The 21,412-nt window shown below is 32.1% G+C and overlaps 2 protein-coding genes and 1 long non-coding RNA gene across 3 annotated transcripts in view; all 3 read right to left on the reverse strand.

The window, feature by feature from the left end:
- LOC126693686 (receptor-like protein 7) overlaps positions 1-10,600 on the reverse strand; it is a 98,106-nt gene extending 87,506 nt beyond the window's left edge. Inside the window, exon 1 of the mRNA XM_050389807.1 lies at positions 9,845-10,600. Coding sequence (XP_050245764.1) covers positions 9,845-10,399 — 555 coding nt within the window. The 5' untranslated portion in view covers positions 10,400-10,600. The remainder of the gene's footprint in view (positions 1-9,844) is intronic.
- On the reverse strand, positions 2,491-5,592 carry LOC126693691 (uncharacterized). The gene is made up of 3 exons (XR_007645464.1): positions 4,747-5,592; positions 4,567-4,635; positions 2,491-2,760 (listed from the first exon to the last, which is right to left on the reverse strand). It is a non-coding gene; the product is annotated as an uncharacterized LOC126693691 (long non-coding RNA).
- On the reverse strand, positions 6,509-9,164 carry LOC126693690 (receptor-like protein 33). Its single transcript, XM_050389817.1, has 2 exons — positions 6,702-9,164; positions 6,509-6,627 (listed from the first exon to the last, which is right to left on the reverse strand). The coding sequence occupies exon 1, from the start codon at positions 8,920-8,922 to the stop codon at positions 7,369-7,371; it is 1,554 nt and encodes a 517-aa protein (XP_050245774.1). The 5' UTR covers positions 8,923-9,164; the 3' UTR covers positions 6,509-6,627; positions 6,702-7,368.
- Positions 10,601-21,412: the final 10,812 nt, after the last annotated feature.

A 21,412-nucleotide genomic window follows, 5' to 3' on the forward strand; every position in this document is an offset into this window, starting at 1 on the left:
ATGTTAGCACTAATACGGTAATACCCTTCTAAAACGTACTAATAAAATACCAGTCTACACCAACCTATATCAATTATAACGATGGATTTCAGGTCTTTCAGCTACTACCAGAAAAATAATTTAGAAAATAAAAAAGGTTATAAAATTGGGTTAGTATACTTAGACTAATATTTGGGCATATGAGATATTTGGATTTTAAGTATTAACTAGTATTGAGATATTTCATTCTCCTTGCCTGATCAAAATGTCAATATGGCATTGACTACTTTGACATCTTCGTCTGTAACTTGGATTGCCTATCTGGAAGGGTGAAAAACTTTAAGGAATGGGAAACAAAAGTGCTAATAACGAGATAATATTACTAGTAGGCTAGGCTCAAAATTGAGCAATTTTGCTATCATTTTAGTTTTTCAATCACATGTTTGTTTGTATTAACAAGAAAAAAAACACATAATTTAATGAAATCCTTCCCTCTAGACCTTCTCTTTTTTCTTTTTTTCTTTTTAATTGTGGTTTTCATGTATATAGCTAATTTAAAAAGAAAAAAAAAGTGTTTGGCCAATCAAATTATTTGGTAATTGTTTGTATTTATCTCAAAAGCCACTCTCTTATATAAATACATTAACATATAATTAATGGGATGGACCATCTGATGGATAATTTTTGTTTTTGTTTTTGTTTTTTGGTTTTTTTTTTTTTTTTTTTGGGGGGGGGGGCGGTTGTTTAAACTTTTAATAAACGTACTCGTATTCAACAACATTAGTTTTCCAAGAACCGTTTCAACATTCCTTAAGGTCATACATTGCACACTATCAGAAAAGCCATTATAGTGGTGCATAAAGACTGCTCTTCTAGCCGTGAAACAAATATGCGCCATGGTGACCCTAAATAGTGAATAGAACATGATTATTCAAGAAAACATTAGATTTTCAAACTAGGCAAAGGCCCTTTGTCTTGTGCAGCCACATTCTTTAAGACAGTCAACACTTGCTTGGTAGCATAATTTTCAGAGAATATGGTAATCGAAATTATTGGCATCTCAATTGTTTTGAGAAGTTCTATTGAATAATAAAGTCATAGGCCATACAGTGACGACCATCTCTCCTCTTTTTAAGATCTTCTCAATCTTACCTTCTCCTTATACATTGCAATGGCTTTGCTGACCAACAAAGGAGCTTCTTTTTTTTTTCTTCCACTCATCGATGGAACTATGATGTCTTCTTGAGTTTTAGCTGTGAAGATACTAGTTATGGATTTAAGTGTTGAAGCTGAATCTAGCCACACACACAAAAAGATTTTGTATTTTGTTACTAGTAATTGGAATGGAATATCTGGTTCAAAAGATTCTCAGAAGCAGAGTATGTAATTTTGTGTTGATCCTCCCATTCATAACTAGTAGTCGCTTACTCATGCAAGAAAATTTGTCAAAAAATATTTATAAATGATTCATATTTGAGTGTGTGTGTATATATAAGATGAAAGCTATAAGATTGAATCCCTAATATTCTTGTACTTAAACAACAAGTTTGAATGGTTAAATGTTCTAAGTTTGATGAATTCACAATCATATCCTTAATTACTCCATTCTGGACTCGCAAAAGAAACTTATAAATTCATGCTCCTCTAGCAGTCACAATTATTATGCCATTTAAGCTACCCTTTGAAATAGTGCTTCTCATTATTGGTACATTTTGTATTTGACAAACAGATATGCAAGTCAAATGTTTATTTTAAATTTGCAAGGTTGAAAGATTCTTTTGGTTGAAAACACAATTGGTGCTATCTAACACATTTCTGCTTTGAAGTTATTTAATTAATTAGAGTGAGAGGCCCAATTTGACACCAACAGGTATTTACTGAACTATCTCTAGCCATGCAACTATAAGTAGATAATTTATATAAGGTTTGCCCGAATGTTGAGTTGCATACACACAACACAAAAGTTTAATATACAACCAACACGAAAGTTAAATAACAATTAATTTTGAAAACATAATGTAAAAGACGTTTCATATTTACCGATATCCCAAAGTTTTATGGAACATCCTAAGTAGTTTTGTAGCTGAACATGACTTTCTGTAACTATAAGCCTTTAGCAAGAACTTTCAATATCCGATCAAATTTACATGCACGACAGCTTAGTAACTGAAAGAAGACTTTCACTTATATGGTACCTGTGGATGCAAGGGCTTGTTTTTAGGAAAATGCGGTGTCTACAGTACCATCGAACCCCAAACTAGTTAACACGTGCGCTTTTAGCCTTTGATGGATTCAAGATGTTTTCTCTTTCCTTTAGACCCAATTTTTCCACCATGTTCGATTCTAGGGTACTTAGTCCTGATACCAAGCGTCTTAATCATCACAGAATTCCTGATTATAACTTGAGGTAAGTTTTCAACAACTCGATAGAACTCGACTATTTGGTTTTCTTCCACTTTATCCATGTGGATGAGTGCACTATCAAGTACACAATTCAATGTAAACATCGTCTTTGGCCAAAAAAATTTGAGAATCATCTTCAATTGAATTATTTAAATTTAGAACAGAATTTGGATGCATGTTTGATTCAATAACTCAAGGAAAAAAAAATGAATTGGTAGGATTTTCTTTGACTGTACTATGCTGGCCCTACGATTACAAATAGAACTACATAAGATTTGAAAGAAACTATTACAACTAGATATAAAGGGAAAATAGAAATCTTGATATCGAAGATAGGAGCTCAACATCACCTTTCACATCCAGCGAAGTGATATCCCTCTCTGAACTGCAAACACAGACATTAAAAACCCATCAAATTTTCCCCACAACTAAAACAATAGTACCAATACAAAATAAGTTTTTCATTGAAGTCCTTAACATCGACACAGTAAGCAGCAAAAAAATAAAAAATCAGAGAGCTTTAAAAAAGAGCATCAAGCACTTTCATTTCCACCTTCGTGTCTGTGTACGAAATTGATATTAGTCACATTGAAAACTATAAATAAGTTACTGATTCTACACAGAAGATTCAAAATCCATCAACCTTTTTCTTTTCATTCATAACTAAGAATAGTACTAACACAAAATAAGTGAATCATTGAATCCATACCATCCAAATTGTGAGCAGCACAAAAACATTGATTCAAAGAACACTAAAAAAAGCATATCAAGCGGATTCTCAAATTTAGGAGTTGAAGAAATGTATATTTAGCTAAGGGTATTTTTCACCATTCTATTACCTAAAGAAGCACCATAGTTTAGTTGTTGGATGCCTGAACAATTAAGTGCTTCCTTCCTAACAAAATCCATGTATTTCGCTTTCACTTTCATTATCACACACCACAAATGGTTCCTAAGAGCACACTACTGTGCAAATAGCTCAAATGCAATAAAGTGGAGTACAGCTTAATTAACCTAAGACTTCATTCCATGTGGAGATTTTTATAACAGTATAGTGAAATCACAAAAGTTAATGTATAAGTTAATATCATCCTCTCATTCATTGCAACTTCTCCATAACAAAATAAAATGAATCCATTTCAATTCAAACCTCATTAACAATGAAATTTTTATTAGGGACTGGCAAGATGAAATAGAAGGTATGTTATCAATATCAAATTCTAATAAAAAGAACAAAACCCTCAGGTATTTTATCAAACACTTTGTGTGAATGTAACAAAAATCAAAATTTATGATAGGGATCAGGGGTGGTTTTTTAGAGATTATAAATGTAGCTTCTTGTTTAGCAAATACTTATTTGATATTCAAGTAGACAACATAACTATTTAAATAATAAAAAGGACAAAATAAAATAAAAGACAAAAATATCTTAAAATTTGCCATGAAGAAATGAAACATAGATCTAATTTGGCTTCGGGAAAAGGGGATACATAAAATAACAGGTTTTAGTACATGCAAACCAAACATCAATGTGATAAACTCTTTGACTTGAGAAACAAAAAAAATTAGTAGTGGAAGAGTCCAATAAGTTGGAAAAGGGAGTGGAACAATGATATCACAGTTACGTGTAATGTATAATTGATAGAAAGAATATGGGGAGAAGTGACTGCACTAAAGTCCAAAAGACCAAACTGAAATCTCTTAATCTTTTGCATTTATCTGATTGCTGAAGTGAGGTCACAAATCATTATTTTGAAAGGAGATGAACAATGTATATGTAGCTTAGGTAGTGAATCTGGCCTTGACATTTTATGAAATCTGGTCTTTCAGTCAAAACGTTTGGCTAATTTAAAATGTCAGCCCAGTTTTTGCAGAACCAAGAAGTTAGTGTGGAATGCTAAATGCAAAATTAGTGAGCCATAAGGCAGAACTTTATGCTCTCCCACATGAGATTTCTGCTTTTATATATATATATATATATATATATATTGTTTGATTGATAGATTGATGATTCCTTAGAACATCACTAAAGCAGAAGATCCACAAAACATCTCTATGCTATTGCCTCTAGGTTTTAAACTGAATGAACACTTCAAACAACCTAAAATGAAAAATGAAACAGCAAAGCTATTGATATTGATATGGATGGCAGCATTTAGATTAACAGGACCTTGAAGAATTTACCATTCTGAGCATTACATGATTCAACCTGCCTTGATAGAGCTATTGCATTTTGGTCTCTAAGGGTTGAACCTAAAACACATAAATTTGCTTCATCATTGGATTTAATATCATAACCATATAAAAACAACTATAAAATTGACAAAAAAAAAAAAGAGATACAATTGTAGAAATCTCAATCACCTGTCTTTTAACCTAGTAAGGATCTTAAAATTGATTATTGCAAGAAATTTCTCAAGAGTTGCATTGTCTTGCACTTTCTATCCAAGCCTAGAAGTTCTCAATAGTAAAACCAAATATGAAAAGATAGTAAATAACAAAAAACAGTAATTATTGGAGCAGTGTGATAAATAAAAAAGTGTGGGCCAGTTTTGTCCCTATACATTTAATTGTGTCACTTTTGTCATTCAAATTTTAAAATTAGGGTCCCTCAACTACTAATTGTGCCAATTTCATCCTTCAACTTTCAAAATCAAATCAATTGTATCCTTATATGTTGACTTGATTGTGTCAGTTGAGAAACAAAATTGACACAAATAAATGTGTAGGGATGAAATTAAACCACCCCCACTGTTAGAGGACCAAAAGTGTAAGTTTGTTTTGCCACTTAACGCAAGCTATATACCTGGGATTTTATTAAACATCATGACTTAACTTGCTCCCATAGTCTCTTTGAGAGAGGATACTCAAAGAACAAGTGGTCCTACTCTCAAGGCAACTCTTGCAGAACACGCAAAATATCAACATGATAGCCCCATTTAAATGGCCTGCCTTGAGTGGAAAGTCAGATCACTTTCTACCACTTCTTTTTAGGAGATATAGTTCTTAACTTATTTACTTCTAAGCTAATTTACAATAGAACTGCAATGTTACGTCATTTCTTCTAAATACGATTAACCTCAATACCTTCTACTCACAACATGGTTCAATGCATTATTTATTTATTTTTAAGTAGAAGAGAATAGAATTGCACCTAAATGAAATCAAATGCTGAAGGATATTTAAACAATTACATACCAACTATTGCAAAAAGGAAAGAAGAGTCAATATCTTCTACTACTACTACTACTAATAATAATTAATAAATGAAAATCAGGAAATCTTTTTCTATAACAAATTACAGTGATATTCGTTCATATATCAAAATCTCAAGATGAAAAAAAAAATTTAAGAAAAGTTATCAAGCCTATACCTTCTATTTGACTTATAGCTCACCTAACTTCTATATATAACTGCAATATCAACTTGAAACTTCATTAAAGTTGAACTCAAGGTTTTTATTTTTGGTTGAAAAGTAATACTATTTAGATTCAACATACATAACAAATGTATACAGTATTTTATAAATAATAATTACAAAGCCTAGTAGCTTGATTTACATATGAATGAGGCTTTAAATTTAGAGAAAGAGAGAGAGAGAAGAAAGTGGCAAAGGCACGCAAAGATGTAAGTAAAGAAGGCAGCCTAGCTTGGAATCAAGGTTGTTTTCAGATGGAGGCATATTTCTTTGAAGTTTGATTAATATGTTCTAATTGTCTTTGATGATGGATACAGATTGGAGTTAGAATCATCTTTGACAAAGGTAAGGATGAACCCAAATCAAATGCATTATTAAATCCCAAACCTAGCCAACCTATAGGTAAGAATACTCACCAGAATAATGATCACTAAAGCTAAACCTAAAATGTAAAAAGAAATAACAAAGCTAAACCTTTAGACTAGTTAGACCTTTCAATATTTTACCACATTGAGCGCATAACATGGTCCAACATGCCTGGATAGATCTATATCATTTTGGTCTTTAAGAGTTGAACTTGAAACACCTAAATTTTTTTATCATTAAATTTAATATCTTAATATTAAGATATGTTAAATAAAAATGCAAATATAGAAATTGAAAAAAAAAAAAAATTAAGGATATGGTACAAAACCCAACCATAAAAATCAATAAAGAGAGAAATAGGACCTTAGTGTTAAACATAGAGGTCTTGATCTATTTAAGTTCAAGAGCACAGAGGTTATTGATATGTTTTGAAACATCGGAGGAAACAACCTTGAACCTTACTGGTAAAGAAAATTAGATCAATAAAAGACAAATATTATAAAAACAGAAAGGTGGAAAGAGATCTTGAGCTTACCAATTACTTTAACAACAACAATGCTAACCAGCTGCATTAGAATAAATAAATCATACAAATCAAACTCTAATTTTATAAATAATAATTACAAAGCCCAGCATCTTGATTTCCCTTTGAATGAGCCTTTGAATTTAGAAAAAAAGAGGGAAGAAAGTGACAATGGCACCTAAAGATGAAACCAAAGAGGGAAGCATACCTTGGTAAAGACTGGTGTCCTGTGTCTTTAGGGACCATGAAAAAAGATTGATATTCTCCTAAATCACAATTTTGCGCTGTCTCCATTGATAAAAAATGAAGAAGAAGAGAGTGAATGAGGATGATGAAGAAGTGAGTGTTTAGAGAGGCTTCTTCTTTTGCCTAGTCCTGCCACATGGACGGGGCTGGAGGAGAGTTCTACTTTCTACTAGGCTTTGCCATTTGTGTCAGATTCAGAGTTGATTTCTTTTTTGCAGTCAAAGTTAGATTCTTGCATGTCCAAAATCTCCTCCTTGGTTGAAAATCCCATCGATCTAGAAACGAGGAAGACCCACAACAGATGCATTCTACAAAGACTCCCAACCATTTTATGAAATCAAAGTGATTTCGACATATCACAACATAGTACAACATGTCTTGGAAACCTTCTTGAAAAACTATAGCAAAACCAACCACAAATTGTCTTGACTAGTTATTTTTTTCCACCATGTCTTTGGGCATTCTTCTTCAACCTTTGAAGTATGATATGTTGCTCTAACTTGACCATCCTTACAATCCACTTTGGTTTTCCAATTTTAAACATAAGATATCCCATCATCATTCCAAATATCACTCCACATCCATAACCCATCAATACAGCTTGCCAACCAAACCCATTGTCAGTCTCTAAATTGTCTTCCTGTTGTAAGGTCAATGGTGGTGGTTTCTTTGCCTCATGGTTGTTGCATATTCTTGACAATGGAAAGCCACATAATCCTAGGTTTTCAGTGTATGAATCATTATCAAATGTATTGAATTGCTTTCCTGAAGGTATGTGTCCTGTAAGTTGGTTATGTGACAACTTTAAGACTTCAAGCCATGGTAGATCTGCCAATTGCCCAGGAATCTCCCCGATAAGCTTGTTGAAAGAGAGGTCTAACCATTCAAGATTTTTCAAATTTCCAAATGATGATGGAATATAACCTGTAAGGTTATTGTGAGAAAAGTTGAGCCCTTTCAGTAATTTTAGCCTCCCAATTATCTTTGGCATCTTTCCTTTGAAGTTATTATTTGAAAAATCAATGGTCGTGAAGACAGTTTGGATTCTCACCAACTCAATATAATTTCCTTTCATCATCACATTCAAAGAATCCTGATAGTACTCCTCTCCCATATATTTCAACGCAACTTTTTCTTCATCCACATTTGTCATGGCTTTCAAATATTTGAAATATTTTATTGACAAAGGACCATTAAACTCATTGTTAGAGATGTCTAGGATTCGCAAATTTGGGAAAGGAAATTTGGTCCTAGGATTGCCTATACAACCTTGAAATTTGTTTGATCTTAAGACAAGAACCCGCAAATTTAAAAGACCTTCCAACCAATAAGGGAAGGTTCCATTTATCTTATTACTTCCAAGATCTAGAACTTCCAAGTTCCTACAATTTGCCAAAGATCGTGGCAATGGCCCTTCCAATTGATTGCCATTAAGGTAAATATTCCTAAAATTATTTCCTTTGGAAAATGTTGCAAGGATGGTACCATGAAGGCTATTCATTCGCAAATCCAACATTAAGAGGAGTTTAGAGTGTACCAAACACTTAGGAATCATGCCACTTAAATTGTTATGGGACAAGTCTAGGACTTCAAGGTAACTTGCATTGCAAATTGAAGAAGAGATTTCTCCAGTTAATTTGTTATTGGAGACAAACAGATATTTCAGAGTAAGAAAATTTAGAATGGGAAATGGTCCTTGAAGCAAGTTATCCCGAAGATCAAGAAAATATAATGAATCCCTCCCCACATCCCCCAACCATCTTGGAACTTGACCATGAATTCCGTTCTTGGAAAGGTCTAAGAGTTGTAATGTTGTTGCCGTTCTTAAGAAAATTGGGAATTCAATAATATTGCAAGAAGACAAGTTCAACAGTTGAAGATTGGGCAAGGTATAGATGACATTATTGTTGATGCTAACTAAGTTATTATTTGAAAAATCAAGTAACTCGAGATTTATGAGCTTTGAAAACATTTCTAACTCCAACATAATACTCAAGTTATTTGATGAGAGAGATAAATAAGTAAGGTTAACAAATCTAGATATTGAACTTGGTATAGAACCCTGTAGCTTATTATAACCCAAATCAAGGTACTCCAATGAATTGGACTTGAATTCATCAATCTCACCAATGAATTGATTACCATCAAGACTTAACGTCACCAAAAAGGGCAAATTGAACAACCAAGATGGCAGTATCCCATTTAGGAAATTTGAACCTAAAGAGAGATCAATTAGATTAAAACCACTTACGTGATTAGGAAGGGGACCATCAAGTTGATTATAGCCAAGGTATAAAGTTGAGAGATTGGGCAAGTTCAATAGTGACAACGGTAGCAAACCTGTTGAAATATTCCCCAATAATTAAAAAAATTGTTAGTTCATGCCTATGTCAAAAACAATTAAAATTTAAAAGTAACAATCGAATAATTAAAAAAATTGTTAGTTCATATATATGTCAAAAACAATTAAAATTTAAAATTGGCAATTGAATCTTACCATTGAAACTATTAGATGACATATCTAAAAAAGTAAGTTCTGTAAGGTTCTCAAGTGACGTTGGAATTAACCCAGTCAAATTGCAATTAGCGAGATTCAAATGCTTCAAAGAATTCATATTGCCAATAGAATCAGGTAATTCTCCTGAAATGCTTGTCCCAGATAAATCCAAGAACTTCAAGGGACTATGGCTCCGATTACACTTTGGAAGAGAAACTTCAAGATTCCGATTTACCCCTAGATCAAGGGTTTGTAGACTGGGAAGGCAAAGGATGTTATTTTGGAGTTTTCCCTGCAAGTTACAGCCTTGGAGACTTAGAGTTGTGAAAGAGGAGGATAGATTCATCAAAGAATTAGGTCTAATTGAGGACATATCTGACTGATCCAGAAGAAGTTCCCTTAACTGAGTAAGGTTATGAATGACACTTTTCCATACTGGTGTTTCAATTAAAAGCCCATAGTTGTAAGAAAGATCGAGTGAAAGCAGCGAAGACAAATGAGAGATTTCATATGGGATTTTGCCAGAAAAAAAGGAATAAGAAAGGTTAAGATGAGTCAAAGTCTTAAACTTGCCAAACTCGGACGAAATTAGGGAGCCACTGAAGTCATTGCCATCGAGATTCAACCTCATGAGATGGCGAAGAAAGAAGAGGGTACTGTTGGAATGAATAGGGCCGTAAAGCCAGCTGCAACTGAGGTCAAGGCCAATAACATGGCGTGTGGTTTGGTCACAGACGACGCCATCCCAAGTACAGCAGTCCCTATCCTCCTTCCAAGAGGCTGTCTTTGGATAAGAAATATCACACATCTGTGAAGCATCTCTATGAAGAGAAAGAGAGTGATTAAAATGGAGTAAAGCAGAGCAAGGTGAGATTGAAGACAAGGAAGAAGAAAGAGAAAATGGAGTAGAATGAAAGAGGAAGGAGAGTAGACACAAAACTTGATACTTCCAACACAAACACCCCATTTTGATTTTGAAAGACTAAGAAAATATATATCTGATTTTTTTGGCTGAATAAAAATATATCTGATGTTAAGAGGGAGGGTTGGGATGGGATGAATATTCATAGTGCTTCCATTCCAATTTCCAAGTCAATCAAAGTCGTTGGCGTTATTGCGTTTGGCAAGTTTTTGGAAAGTGCTTTATATCCCAAAAGGCACGTTTGGGTATCGGACCAGCTGAGTCCAATACAAAAAAGAAATAAGAAATTGAGGGAAGCTGGTATTATCCCCAAGTACCCTTAGTTTTATTTCCAAATCCCAATTTTACCCTTAAGTTATATGACATTCACATGGGGATGAAGTTGTTGCAATGTTATTAAAACTGCAACACAAGCTTTTTTTTTTTTTTTTTTTTTTTTTTTAAGCCGGAACCAAATGAATATCATTAATGAAGAATACAAGAATCCAAATACAGAGCATCAACTGCTGGTGGAGGATCCTCCTCTAACCATACAGTTTCATTATCAGATAATCTAGCAAATCTAACCAAAGCATGAGCAACACCATTGGCACTACACCTAACACAATTGACTGAAAAGGATCTAAAACCTACAATCAAGCACCAAATATCTTCATAAATAAACCCAAGCCAAACTAGATTTGGTTGAGCCTGTGCCAGTCTTCAATACCCGTGCATTGTCACCTTCCAAAATCACCTCCATAAACCCTGCATCCATAGCAAATTCAAGAGCTTTACGGCAAGCCAGCACCTCCACCTCTTCACTATCCCTCATAGGCCCACCCTTAGCCGAAATAGCAGCCATCACTTCACCATTCCTATTACGAACCACAGCCCCATAACCCGAATCAGCTCCATCATTAAAACACGCTCCATCAAAGTTCAGCTTGAAGAAATCTCCTTGTGGTGGCTGCCATGCCTGACTTGCTGGAACCGGAACTGTCACAGGTACACTTAGATGCTCTTGCACCTCATGAAACTCTCTCAAATAATCCAAAGCCCGCTGGTATGACCGTGATGGATGTTGAAAAGCTCCCCCATGCGCAACACAAGCTTCAATATTTGTAATTTCCTCCTTAAGAATAAAGGATTAAAGGTTTCCTATCCTTTAACGTCAAATCCATATATATATATATATATATATATATATATTCAGTTACTTAACTTCCTCTACCGTTTGTTATATATTCAAAAAAAACTTATACTTTTTATTTATTTATTTTATATTAAGTTATTCTATTGTATTTTATATTCAATTTTTTTTGGAGAGAAATTCAATCTATTTTATATTCAAATGCTTATATAGTTATACTGTTATAAATTGATAATTGATAATGTAAATGAATGTCTAATTATTAGTTCCCTAGTTTTTTTTTGAGGAACAAATTAATTCTCTAATCTAATAACACTAATTTTTATTTTATTTTATTTTATATTATCATGTAGTACAATTTAAACTTGAATTATTGGTATGTATTTGATTTTTTTTCTCATTATTATTTTGTGCATCATGATAATGAAAATAAATAAATAAATAATTACTATAATTAAGAAGTTGTTAATAATAATAACAAATAATTATGAGACTAATAAAAATAATTACTAAGTCAAAAACTATATTATAATAATAATAATTGTTATAATTATAAAATAATAATAATATTATTAAATAATCATATATATATATATATATATGTATAAGTGCTAGCCAAACATTAGTTTTTTCAAAATTACTTTCTAACCGTTTTTACTAAATACTTAACTTTGTAAAAAAGCTCAATTCCATTAAACACTTTTTTAAACCACACCATTTTTTTAGAAAAGCACAATTTTAAAGGGGCAATGTTTAGGGACACAATAATTCACAATTTTTGACACAATTTACCACACGGTAAATTGCAGTAAAAATTGTAGATTACTTTGTGCCCCTACCATTTTCCATCTTAAAAATCTAATCAATGATGCAGGTTTGTTCATTCTGCACATAGGACCTTGAGTTGTTGGATTAGAGTATCCAACACATATATGATAGACTTGGCCTTGTCCAATAATCAATCAGTCAATTTTAGTCAAAAAGTAAAAATGATGCACACTCTTTAAAAATCTGATCAATAATGCAGGTACATTCATTCTGCATATAGGACTTTGAGTTGTTTAGGGTCTGTTTAGATAGAACTTATTTTGCTGAAACTAAAAACTGAAAACTGAAAACACTGTAGCAAAATAATTTTTAAATGTGTGAATAGTACCGTGAGACCCAGTTTTAATGAAAAAGTTGTTGAAAAGTGTAATTTGTGGGTCCGTGAACAGTGCATATATACACTGTTCATATGAAAAGTCAACATTTGCGATTACTATTCATTACTCCAAAACAAAACGCGTGAAAAAAAAAAAAAAACAAAAAACAAAAACGCAGTTTTAAAAACACAACGCGGAACCCAAACACACTTAATTAGAGTATCTAGCATATATGATAGACTTGGCGTTTCCCAACAATCATTTGGCCAATTATGGTCAAAAAGTAAAAAAATGATGCACAACCACCAATTGGACAAGAGCGTCAAAGAACCATCAAATTGATAGAAATTATTTGAATTTATTTTTTATTTATTTGAGAAAGAGAAGTGATACTTCTATAATATTTTTACAACATTTTTACTACTAGTAATAACTTGCAATTTAGAACTTGTTGTGAAAATATTGTAGATATAACAGTTTTATTTGAAAATTTGAATTTATTTATTTTTTTATAACATGTAATTCATTTTTTATAAGCAGAGCATGAAATTTTTTATTTTTTATTTTTTATTTATATAGATATAGTAGAATTTAAATATATAGTGTCAATGATTGTTCTTACTAATAAGATAATATACCAGCTGTTATTTTTTATTATTATTATTTTTTTGCAAACGGTTGTAGAGTATACAACACGTTTGGGTCATATTTTCCAAGAATCATTTAGTCAAAATGGCTAAAAGCAATTAATGATGCACCCCCGCCACTTGTTCTGTCTCTCAAGTTTACAGAAATTTTTTCTCAAAAAAAACAAAAACCAGTTGACAGAAATGATTATACTACTAGAGTTGTTTAATTTGAAAAAAAAAAAAAATCAACGAAGAATCTTATTTGGAGAGCTTGTAAGGGCATTTTAAAGACTCGTGTGTTATCATTTGAGTCTTTAACAAAAGGCATTGTCCTAAATTTTCTTATGCTCACTCATCTATTCATGCTTTGAGGTATGAAATTTGTTCCCTGGATAAGTTACAACAGTGTGGGGGGAGGCATTTCACAGGCATGGTGGATTTTGCTTTGAAGCGGCTATATATTCTAGAAATTGGAAACTTTTACGACTGTGGTGTGAATGCTGTGAATGCTAACAAAGTTTTGAAATGAAAGTCGTGCCAATGGAATAAACCATGAGATTATAATAGGACCATGAGTTGTTTGTTAGATTAGAGTATCCAACACGTATTCGATAGACTTGGAATTGTCCAACAATCATTTAGTCTATTTTTGCCAAAAAGACCCACTACTTAGATAGGAGCGTCCAAGAACCGTCAAGTTGACACAAATTACTTGAAATTATTTCTTTGAGAAATTGCATTTTTTATATAACATGTTATTCCTTTTTCCAAGAGGATCATGTAATTTTTTTTTCTTTTATATATACGGTAGAATTTAAATTTACGGTGTCTTTCATATTATTCTTATCAAGAAGTTAAAACCATAAATTTAACTTTATTTTGGGTTTAGTGTCACTTCTTTTAATTCAACACAAAATATGTATTAACCATTGATTGCAAAAAGAAAACTCATAGTTCTACCCAAATCGTAAAGGTGCATACCAATGTATTGAAAATGGAAGAAATGAATACACCAAACCAAATCAACATGTACCTAAATATAAATGCAATCATATTGGTGGTAATATAAAAGAGAAATGTACATTTTCAAACTGAAAGTTCAAAAAACGTGTACAAAACACCTTTGAACGTTTAGACCCCCAAAATACAACTTAACCAATACAAGCAATATGTCAAACAACTAGTGTGCGGAAACTTAACACATGCTATAATATGAAATTGGTTATAAACTATCTAAGCCATAACAAAATAAAATCCACAGCAGATAAATAAAAGGCAAAGATAGAGAGGAAGGAAGATGCAAACACAAAGACAACACGCGATGTGTTATCGAAGAGGAAACCGAAGTCCTCGGCGAAAAACCTCTCCGCCGCCCTCCAAGCGGTAATCAATCCACTAGAAAATACAGTTGGGATACAAGGACAGCAATAGACCCTCCAAGCCTAATCTACCCAGTGCACCTAAGCCCTCCAAGCTTCTTGCTCCAACGAGGTTGCGCCAAACCTTTTTCTTTTCTAGCTTCCCGGATTCCGCTACTAGACCGTAGCATCAACCAATGAAGATTGGCTCCTTCCTAACTGTTTCCCAGAAATCCAAACAACTGTCTCACAGAGATGATAATGGTGAGAATCAGGTTTGGTATAATGCCTCTCAAGGATTTGACAATGGAGAGGAAGAGAGTTGAGGAATTTGAAGAGACTCTAAGGTAGAAATTGTGGGTGAAACAATCTGGTTTTTCTTTAGGGTTTCTCTCTCAAAATTCTCTCTGGAAGCTCTCTTTCAATCGTGGGTTAAAGGGGTATTTATACTGGAGTGGGAGAGGAATGTGAAACGTCAGGTTTTACAAAACAGGGGTGGCTCGCGGCTTGACCTCGCGGCTTGACCAAGTCGCGAGATCTAGTCGCGAGTTAACTGTATGGCCAGTTGTCCTGTTTTGTCCTGTAGTGCTCCAACTAGCATGACTGTTCATCTTCCAGCATGCTTGGCACGTGTGCAGCTTCTGGCGGCTTGCAGCCGCGAGTCCACCCGCGAGTCCCAGCCGCGAGTCTCTGTTTTCTTGCACACTCTTGAGCAAACTTCACTCTATCTCACAAACCAAATCAAGTAATACAATGAAAAAAGAAAAGAAAAAAAAGATAACAATCTGCCCATCTTTACTCCATGTATATCGTTTTGGACTCTAATGGCAAAGCGATCCCACTTACAACCTGTTCATAAAAACTAATTTTTTTTAAAAAAAAAGGAAGGAAAAAACCAAAATTATTAACACATTAAACTAAATACAACAACCACTATTATAAACATAGTGAAATAAATAATACAAAGAAAAAAACCAAAGAGAGAATTTGATTCTTTTTGTAGTACTAAACTACCACCAAAACAAGGGTGGGAAAAAATGGAGAGACAATCTAAAAGAAAAAGAAAGGTGTGGGGTATTTTAAAATAGAGATAGTGTGTACTCATTTTTAGGTAATGCATCTAATGGGAATGAGATAGTGTGTACTAATTTGATAAGTAGTAAAAATTTGATGGCAAGACGATTAGATTGGATATGCCACGACATCTACACCCATTAAAAAAAAAAATCAAAATTGTCACACTTTAACACATTAACCAGAAAATTTCTTTTGTTTGTGTTACTATTACATTCCATTTCCCTTACCCTGAAACATGGGGGTTCTAAAAATAAAATGAAAAACCATGATTGAGAGTTTAGGATAAATTACTTGTGGTTAGTAGAATCTTCTACTAAACAAATTGTAAAAATTAAAAATTAAAATTCTTGACTGAATAAATTTGAAGTTTAGATTAAATTTGAAAACCAAAGTAAAAGTGGTCCTATTTTGTAAGCAATGTTATACATGTGAGTTAGAGATGCATTTTTACCAAGTTGCCTTCAATTTTGTCTCTACTTAAACCTAAGTGTGTATATTATTTTTAAACCAATAAAATGTCCAACCACAATAAGGATAGATTTTTTTTTGTGTAAGCGAGATTTAATATACAACACATTTGGGTTGTTTCTATAAAAATAAGATTAAAAATATTTGGGTAGAATTTTCCAAGAATGAGAGTATCCAACACGTTCGGGTAACATTTTCCAAGAATGATTTAGTCAAGATTGTCTAAAAGCTACTGAATGATGGGAAAAACTATCATGCACCCCCACCACTTGGATAGGAGTGTCCAAGAAATACAAAAGTGGTTAGGTGTTCTTGTCTCTCAAGTTGATAGAAATTTATTCTTAGAAAAATGCAGTTGACAAAAATTACTTGTCCAATTTGACTATAAAAAAAGAAGCTGTTGAACTTATTTCTTTTCTTTCTTCTTGTTTGTTTTTGTTTTTGAACATCATATTTTTCTTTTTCTAGTGTTGAATGACATGTATTATTGTTGCTATGATTTTTAGTTCTCATAAACTATTAATTACTAAAGATTCATGCTTGTTTGGGATGCATTTATAAGCTGATTTATTGCTTATTTTTTTTAAACAACTTTTACCAAATACTTTATTTTTTTTTTAAAAACCCAATTTTATTAATCACTTTTTAAAACTGACACATTTCAAAAAAAAATGAAATTTCAAAAAATTGAACAATAATGTAGGTTCATTTATGCCCGTGGGGCCATGAGGTTTTGGATTAGAATATCCAAAACGTATATGATAGACTTGCCATTGTCCAACAATCATTCCATCAATTTTGGCCAAAAAGTTAAATGATGCACACTCACCACTTGGATGGGAGCGTACAAGAAATGTCATGTTAACACAAATTACATGAATTTAATTCTTTGAGAAATTGAATTTTTTTATAAATATAGTAGAATTTGAATTTATGATATCCACTCCACTTCTTGATGATTATTTCTATCAATAAATTAAGATACCAACTAATTTTTTTGTGTACCCACACATTTGGGGAGTATTTTCCAAGAATCATTTTGGTCGATATTGGCTAAAAGCTATTAACTCCCACCAGGCCCACCACATGGAGTGTCCAAGAGCTGCTAAAGTTGTAAGCTGTTCTTGTCTCTCAAGTTGACAGGAATTTCTTCTTTAAAAAATCAGTTGACAGGAATTTCTATACTAGAGTTGTTAAATTTGACAGGAATTTTAACGTCATTTTGTTTTTCGTTTTTTAGTGTTGAATGACATTTACTATTGTTGCTATGATTTTTAGTACTTCAAAACTTTTAATTGCACTACCGCGCACTTTTGACGTGATGATCACTTTATAACTATAAGTGTTTGTGGGGGATAAAGACTGGAGTTCAAGTTTTTAGTAATGAGTTTCACACACATATACACTTAGATTAGGTTAGAGTAGAATTTTTATTTTGTATAAAATATATATATATATATATATATTAATTGCTAAGGATTCATGCCCGTTTGAGATGCACTTATAAGCTAGTTTATTGCATATATTTTCTACTATTTATGGGTCCTACATACGTCACCTACTTATTGGATTTAATTTAAAACTAAATAAGTTGTTTCCAAACAAACACCTAGAAAGTTGTTGAATTTATTTCTTTTACTTTTTTTTAGGGTCTGTTTGGTAATGTTGTTTAAGTTTTGTGAAAATACGTGAATGAAAAAGTGTTGTGGAAATACGTGTTGTGTTAAACAACACAACCAAACAGACCCTTAACATCATATTTTCCTTCTTGAGTGTTGAATGGATGTAATATTGTTGCTACGATTTTTAGTTGTTAGAACTATTTATTGTCAAAGAAGATTAAGTATATGAGAAAAGTTAATGGATGTCTTACATCTATTGTTTTATGAACTATTTTTAGAAATATTTTATAAGAAAAATGATAAAACAATTAATTTGTTTACGGATATTATTCGAGTCTAAATCTTCTGTCCCACTTTTTCTGCTCCACTCTATACTCTATCAATAAAAACTTACCACGTGTTCACCTAATTAATTAAATACTATTATTATTGACTTATTAATACTACCGTTATTAATTAATAGTAGTATTTAATTAACAGAAAGTGCTTAAGTATGGAATAGGATACCATTTGATGAAATTTATTAATTTAATTTGTTTATCATCTCTGTCGATGTTGAGGGTTTGTACTTAGTGATAACTAATAATTATAACAAACCATGGGAAAAATAAGAATCAAATTACCTATACAATTTCGTCCTCAAAAAAAAAAAAAAAAAAAAAAAGCCTATACAATTTTGTATAATCAAAGAGGATTTGTGGCAAGAGAGAAAAAATAATTCCCAAAAGGGGGAAGAAAATATTTTCGTGCCTAAAACATGTAACTGGGGATTGATTTATGGTTTACTAATAATAATAATAAATATATTTATTATGATTAAATTTTGCATTCACACAATAGAGTTTGACTGTACAATTTTGAATGATTTTCTTATAAGAGTTATGACGCTGAAAAAAAAGGGAGAATATACAAATTTACAACGCTTTATTTATTTGTTCTTTTGCTAGGTAAATAGTGAAGTGAAAATTTATATGCTACCAAGTTAAAATAAGCCTTTCAGAATAATTCATCAGTAATGAAGGGTTGCGTAGCAAAAAAGTTGTACAACTTTTCATTATTACTTGGATAGAAGTAGAACATTCAAAACGTATATGATGGTCATGATATAAGCGTATTAATAGGGTTTTATTTATGGTATGGAATTCTGTCTTTTCAGTGTGACACTATTATGAAGTCCTCACATTATGGCAACTTCCTCAAATCATTGTTAAAATGGTCCAAAAGCAATAAATATAAATCCCCATCAGTTATAAATAAGGTTCCTATGTCCTGCCATTGACTAAACAACTTTGAGGATCACTGATGTGTAGGCATTCCTCAACATCTAGAAAGATAGTCAATAGCCATAATGACAAGTAACTATAACAATACCCTTCTAAAATGTACTAATAAAATATCAGTCTACACCAACCTATATAGACTATTACGATGGATTTCAGTTCCTTCAGCTAGTACCAGAAAAATAATTTAGAAAAAAAAAAGGGTTATAAAATTGGGTTAATATAGTTAGACTAATATTTGGGCATATAAAATATTTGGATTTTAAATATTAATTAGTCATTCTCCTTGCCTAATCAAAATGACATTCAATACGTTATTAACTACTTTGACATAGATTGTCAACCTTAAAGGGTGAAAAACTTTAAGGAAATGGGAAACAAAAGTGTTAATAATGAGATGAAATTACCGGTAAATAAGGGTAAAAAATTAGTAATTTTGCTATCATTTTAGTTTTTCAATCACACGTTTGTTTATATTAACAAAAGCAAAACACATAATTTAATGAAATCCTTCCCTCTAGACCTTTTTTTTTTTTTTTTTTTTATTTGAATTTTTTTTTTCTTTCATTAGGTTCTCTAAAATCCAATCTCAGTTAACTATTGACATGCATACATTGGCTGATTATGCAAGATATTAGTGAGCTGATCGTCCAAACTAAGAAGCTCTGGAAAACCTGTAAGGAAGGAAAAAAAAAAAAAAACTCTCAGAGTGTACTGGTGTGGTGCTAGCTAAGGACCCTTTGATGATTAAGATAGAACCTCACAAAAGTTCTCTAAAAACTCTAAATGTGTAACAATAAAATGAAAATATGGGTTAGAATTTCATCAAGTAAAGATCCCCATTGTATTGACTTCTTGTTGTCTGACATTGCCATTGAATTCAGATAGAGATGACAAAGAGGAAAGAAAGGATGTGGAATAATGTAATGTGTAGAGTGTGGAGTGGAGGAGAGAATTTGGGTCTGGATTCTATAATTAAAACTGGTTCGTGGACGGAGCTATATATGGACTAGGGGGGGCAATGGCCCCCCCTAAATAAATAAAAACAATAGTATATTAATAAGTATTAATTTTAACAATTTTGTTCATTAAAATTATACTTTACCTCTATTAACAATGCCATCAATGCTTTTAAGAGTATTAAGAGTAATGTTATAGCTACAAACATTTTTACAAACTATTTAGGTAACAAATTTTTATTAGTTCGCACATTTGCATCAATTTTTATTTACCAATAACCATTCACCACATTCCATCAAAAAAATAAAAATAAATAACTACTCACCACATTAGCAATTTGTAAAATTTTTGTAGTTTTAGCATTTTTCACCTTTTAAAGGCCATAAAAAATTAATAGATTAAATCTAAAATAAAATGTGCAAGCCCAAAAAAATTAGCTTAACAACAAAATTTACCAACAATAAAGCTAAAAAAAAAAAAAAAAAAGAAGCACAATCAACATATTTTACCCAACACAAACATGGTCCTTTAAAAAGTTTTAAACAAAAATCCTTAGTGGTAAAGTAGTAGAGTCAAAGGCTAGAGCTACCGTACACAACAAGCAGCAGAGCTGCCCCCCTTAACTCCAAGCTTTGGGTCTATCCCTGAACTTGGTCATAGTGATGTGCAATCAATCCATTGAACAACCCAAATCCAATACAATCTTCCTAGTTGGTTTTCATGGGTTGGGTTCTTAAATATTTTATCCCTTCAAATTCAGGTAATTTTCAATCCAAACAAGTTGATCCAATTTACACTATCAAATATTATAGAGAATATATGTATTTAAAATTTGTTGATTTAATCATTCTATATTTTGTTACTTAGTTTAAATTTGTTACTTTGATAGTAAGTTTTGATCAAATCGGATTATTATGACTAATTAAATAAATTGTAATATTTGTGGAAGGAAAATTTTCTATTTACAGAAGCAGTGAAACCATTTTTTGCATGGGCCACAGAAGTCTTTTTTTGGAAGGCAAAAAGGCAGTTATATTCCGAAACGATTATGTACAGTACTTATATGTTCTAGCGAATAATGTTGAGAACTCAAAATTAAATTAAAAAAAAAAAAAAAGGTGATAATAGGTGTTTTCAAGATGTTTCATTCCATCCCGTAGATCATTTATCGAAGAGGTTCAAATTATCAAAAGTAAAAGGGACCAGATCAGAGCTTGTAGGATCATGCATAATTCATTGGACTGCAAAATGGCTTTTCCAAAATACTTTTTAGACTTCACAATTTGGCTTCCAAACATCTAAACCCATCACTTACAAAGAGTTACAACTGAATGCTTGATTAATGTGCCCCCTATGGAGAATATTCAGTTTCTCTCAATTCTCTGCT

The sequence above is a fragment of the Quercus robur genome, chromosome 7 (assembly GCF_932294415.1).
Source record: "Quercus robur chromosome 7, dhQueRobu3.1, whole genome shotgun sequence".
In the NCBI taxonomy this organism is placed as follows: domain Eukaryota; kingdom Viridiplantae; phylum Streptophyta; class Magnoliopsida; order Fagales; family Fagaceae; genus Quercus; species Quercus robur.

What these genes read in the sequence shown, in the direction of transcription:
- LOC126693690 (XM_050389817.1), bottom strand. Translation starts at nt 8,922, where the DNA reads ATGTTGGAGTTAGAAATGTTTTCAAAGCTCATAAATCTCGAGTTACTT.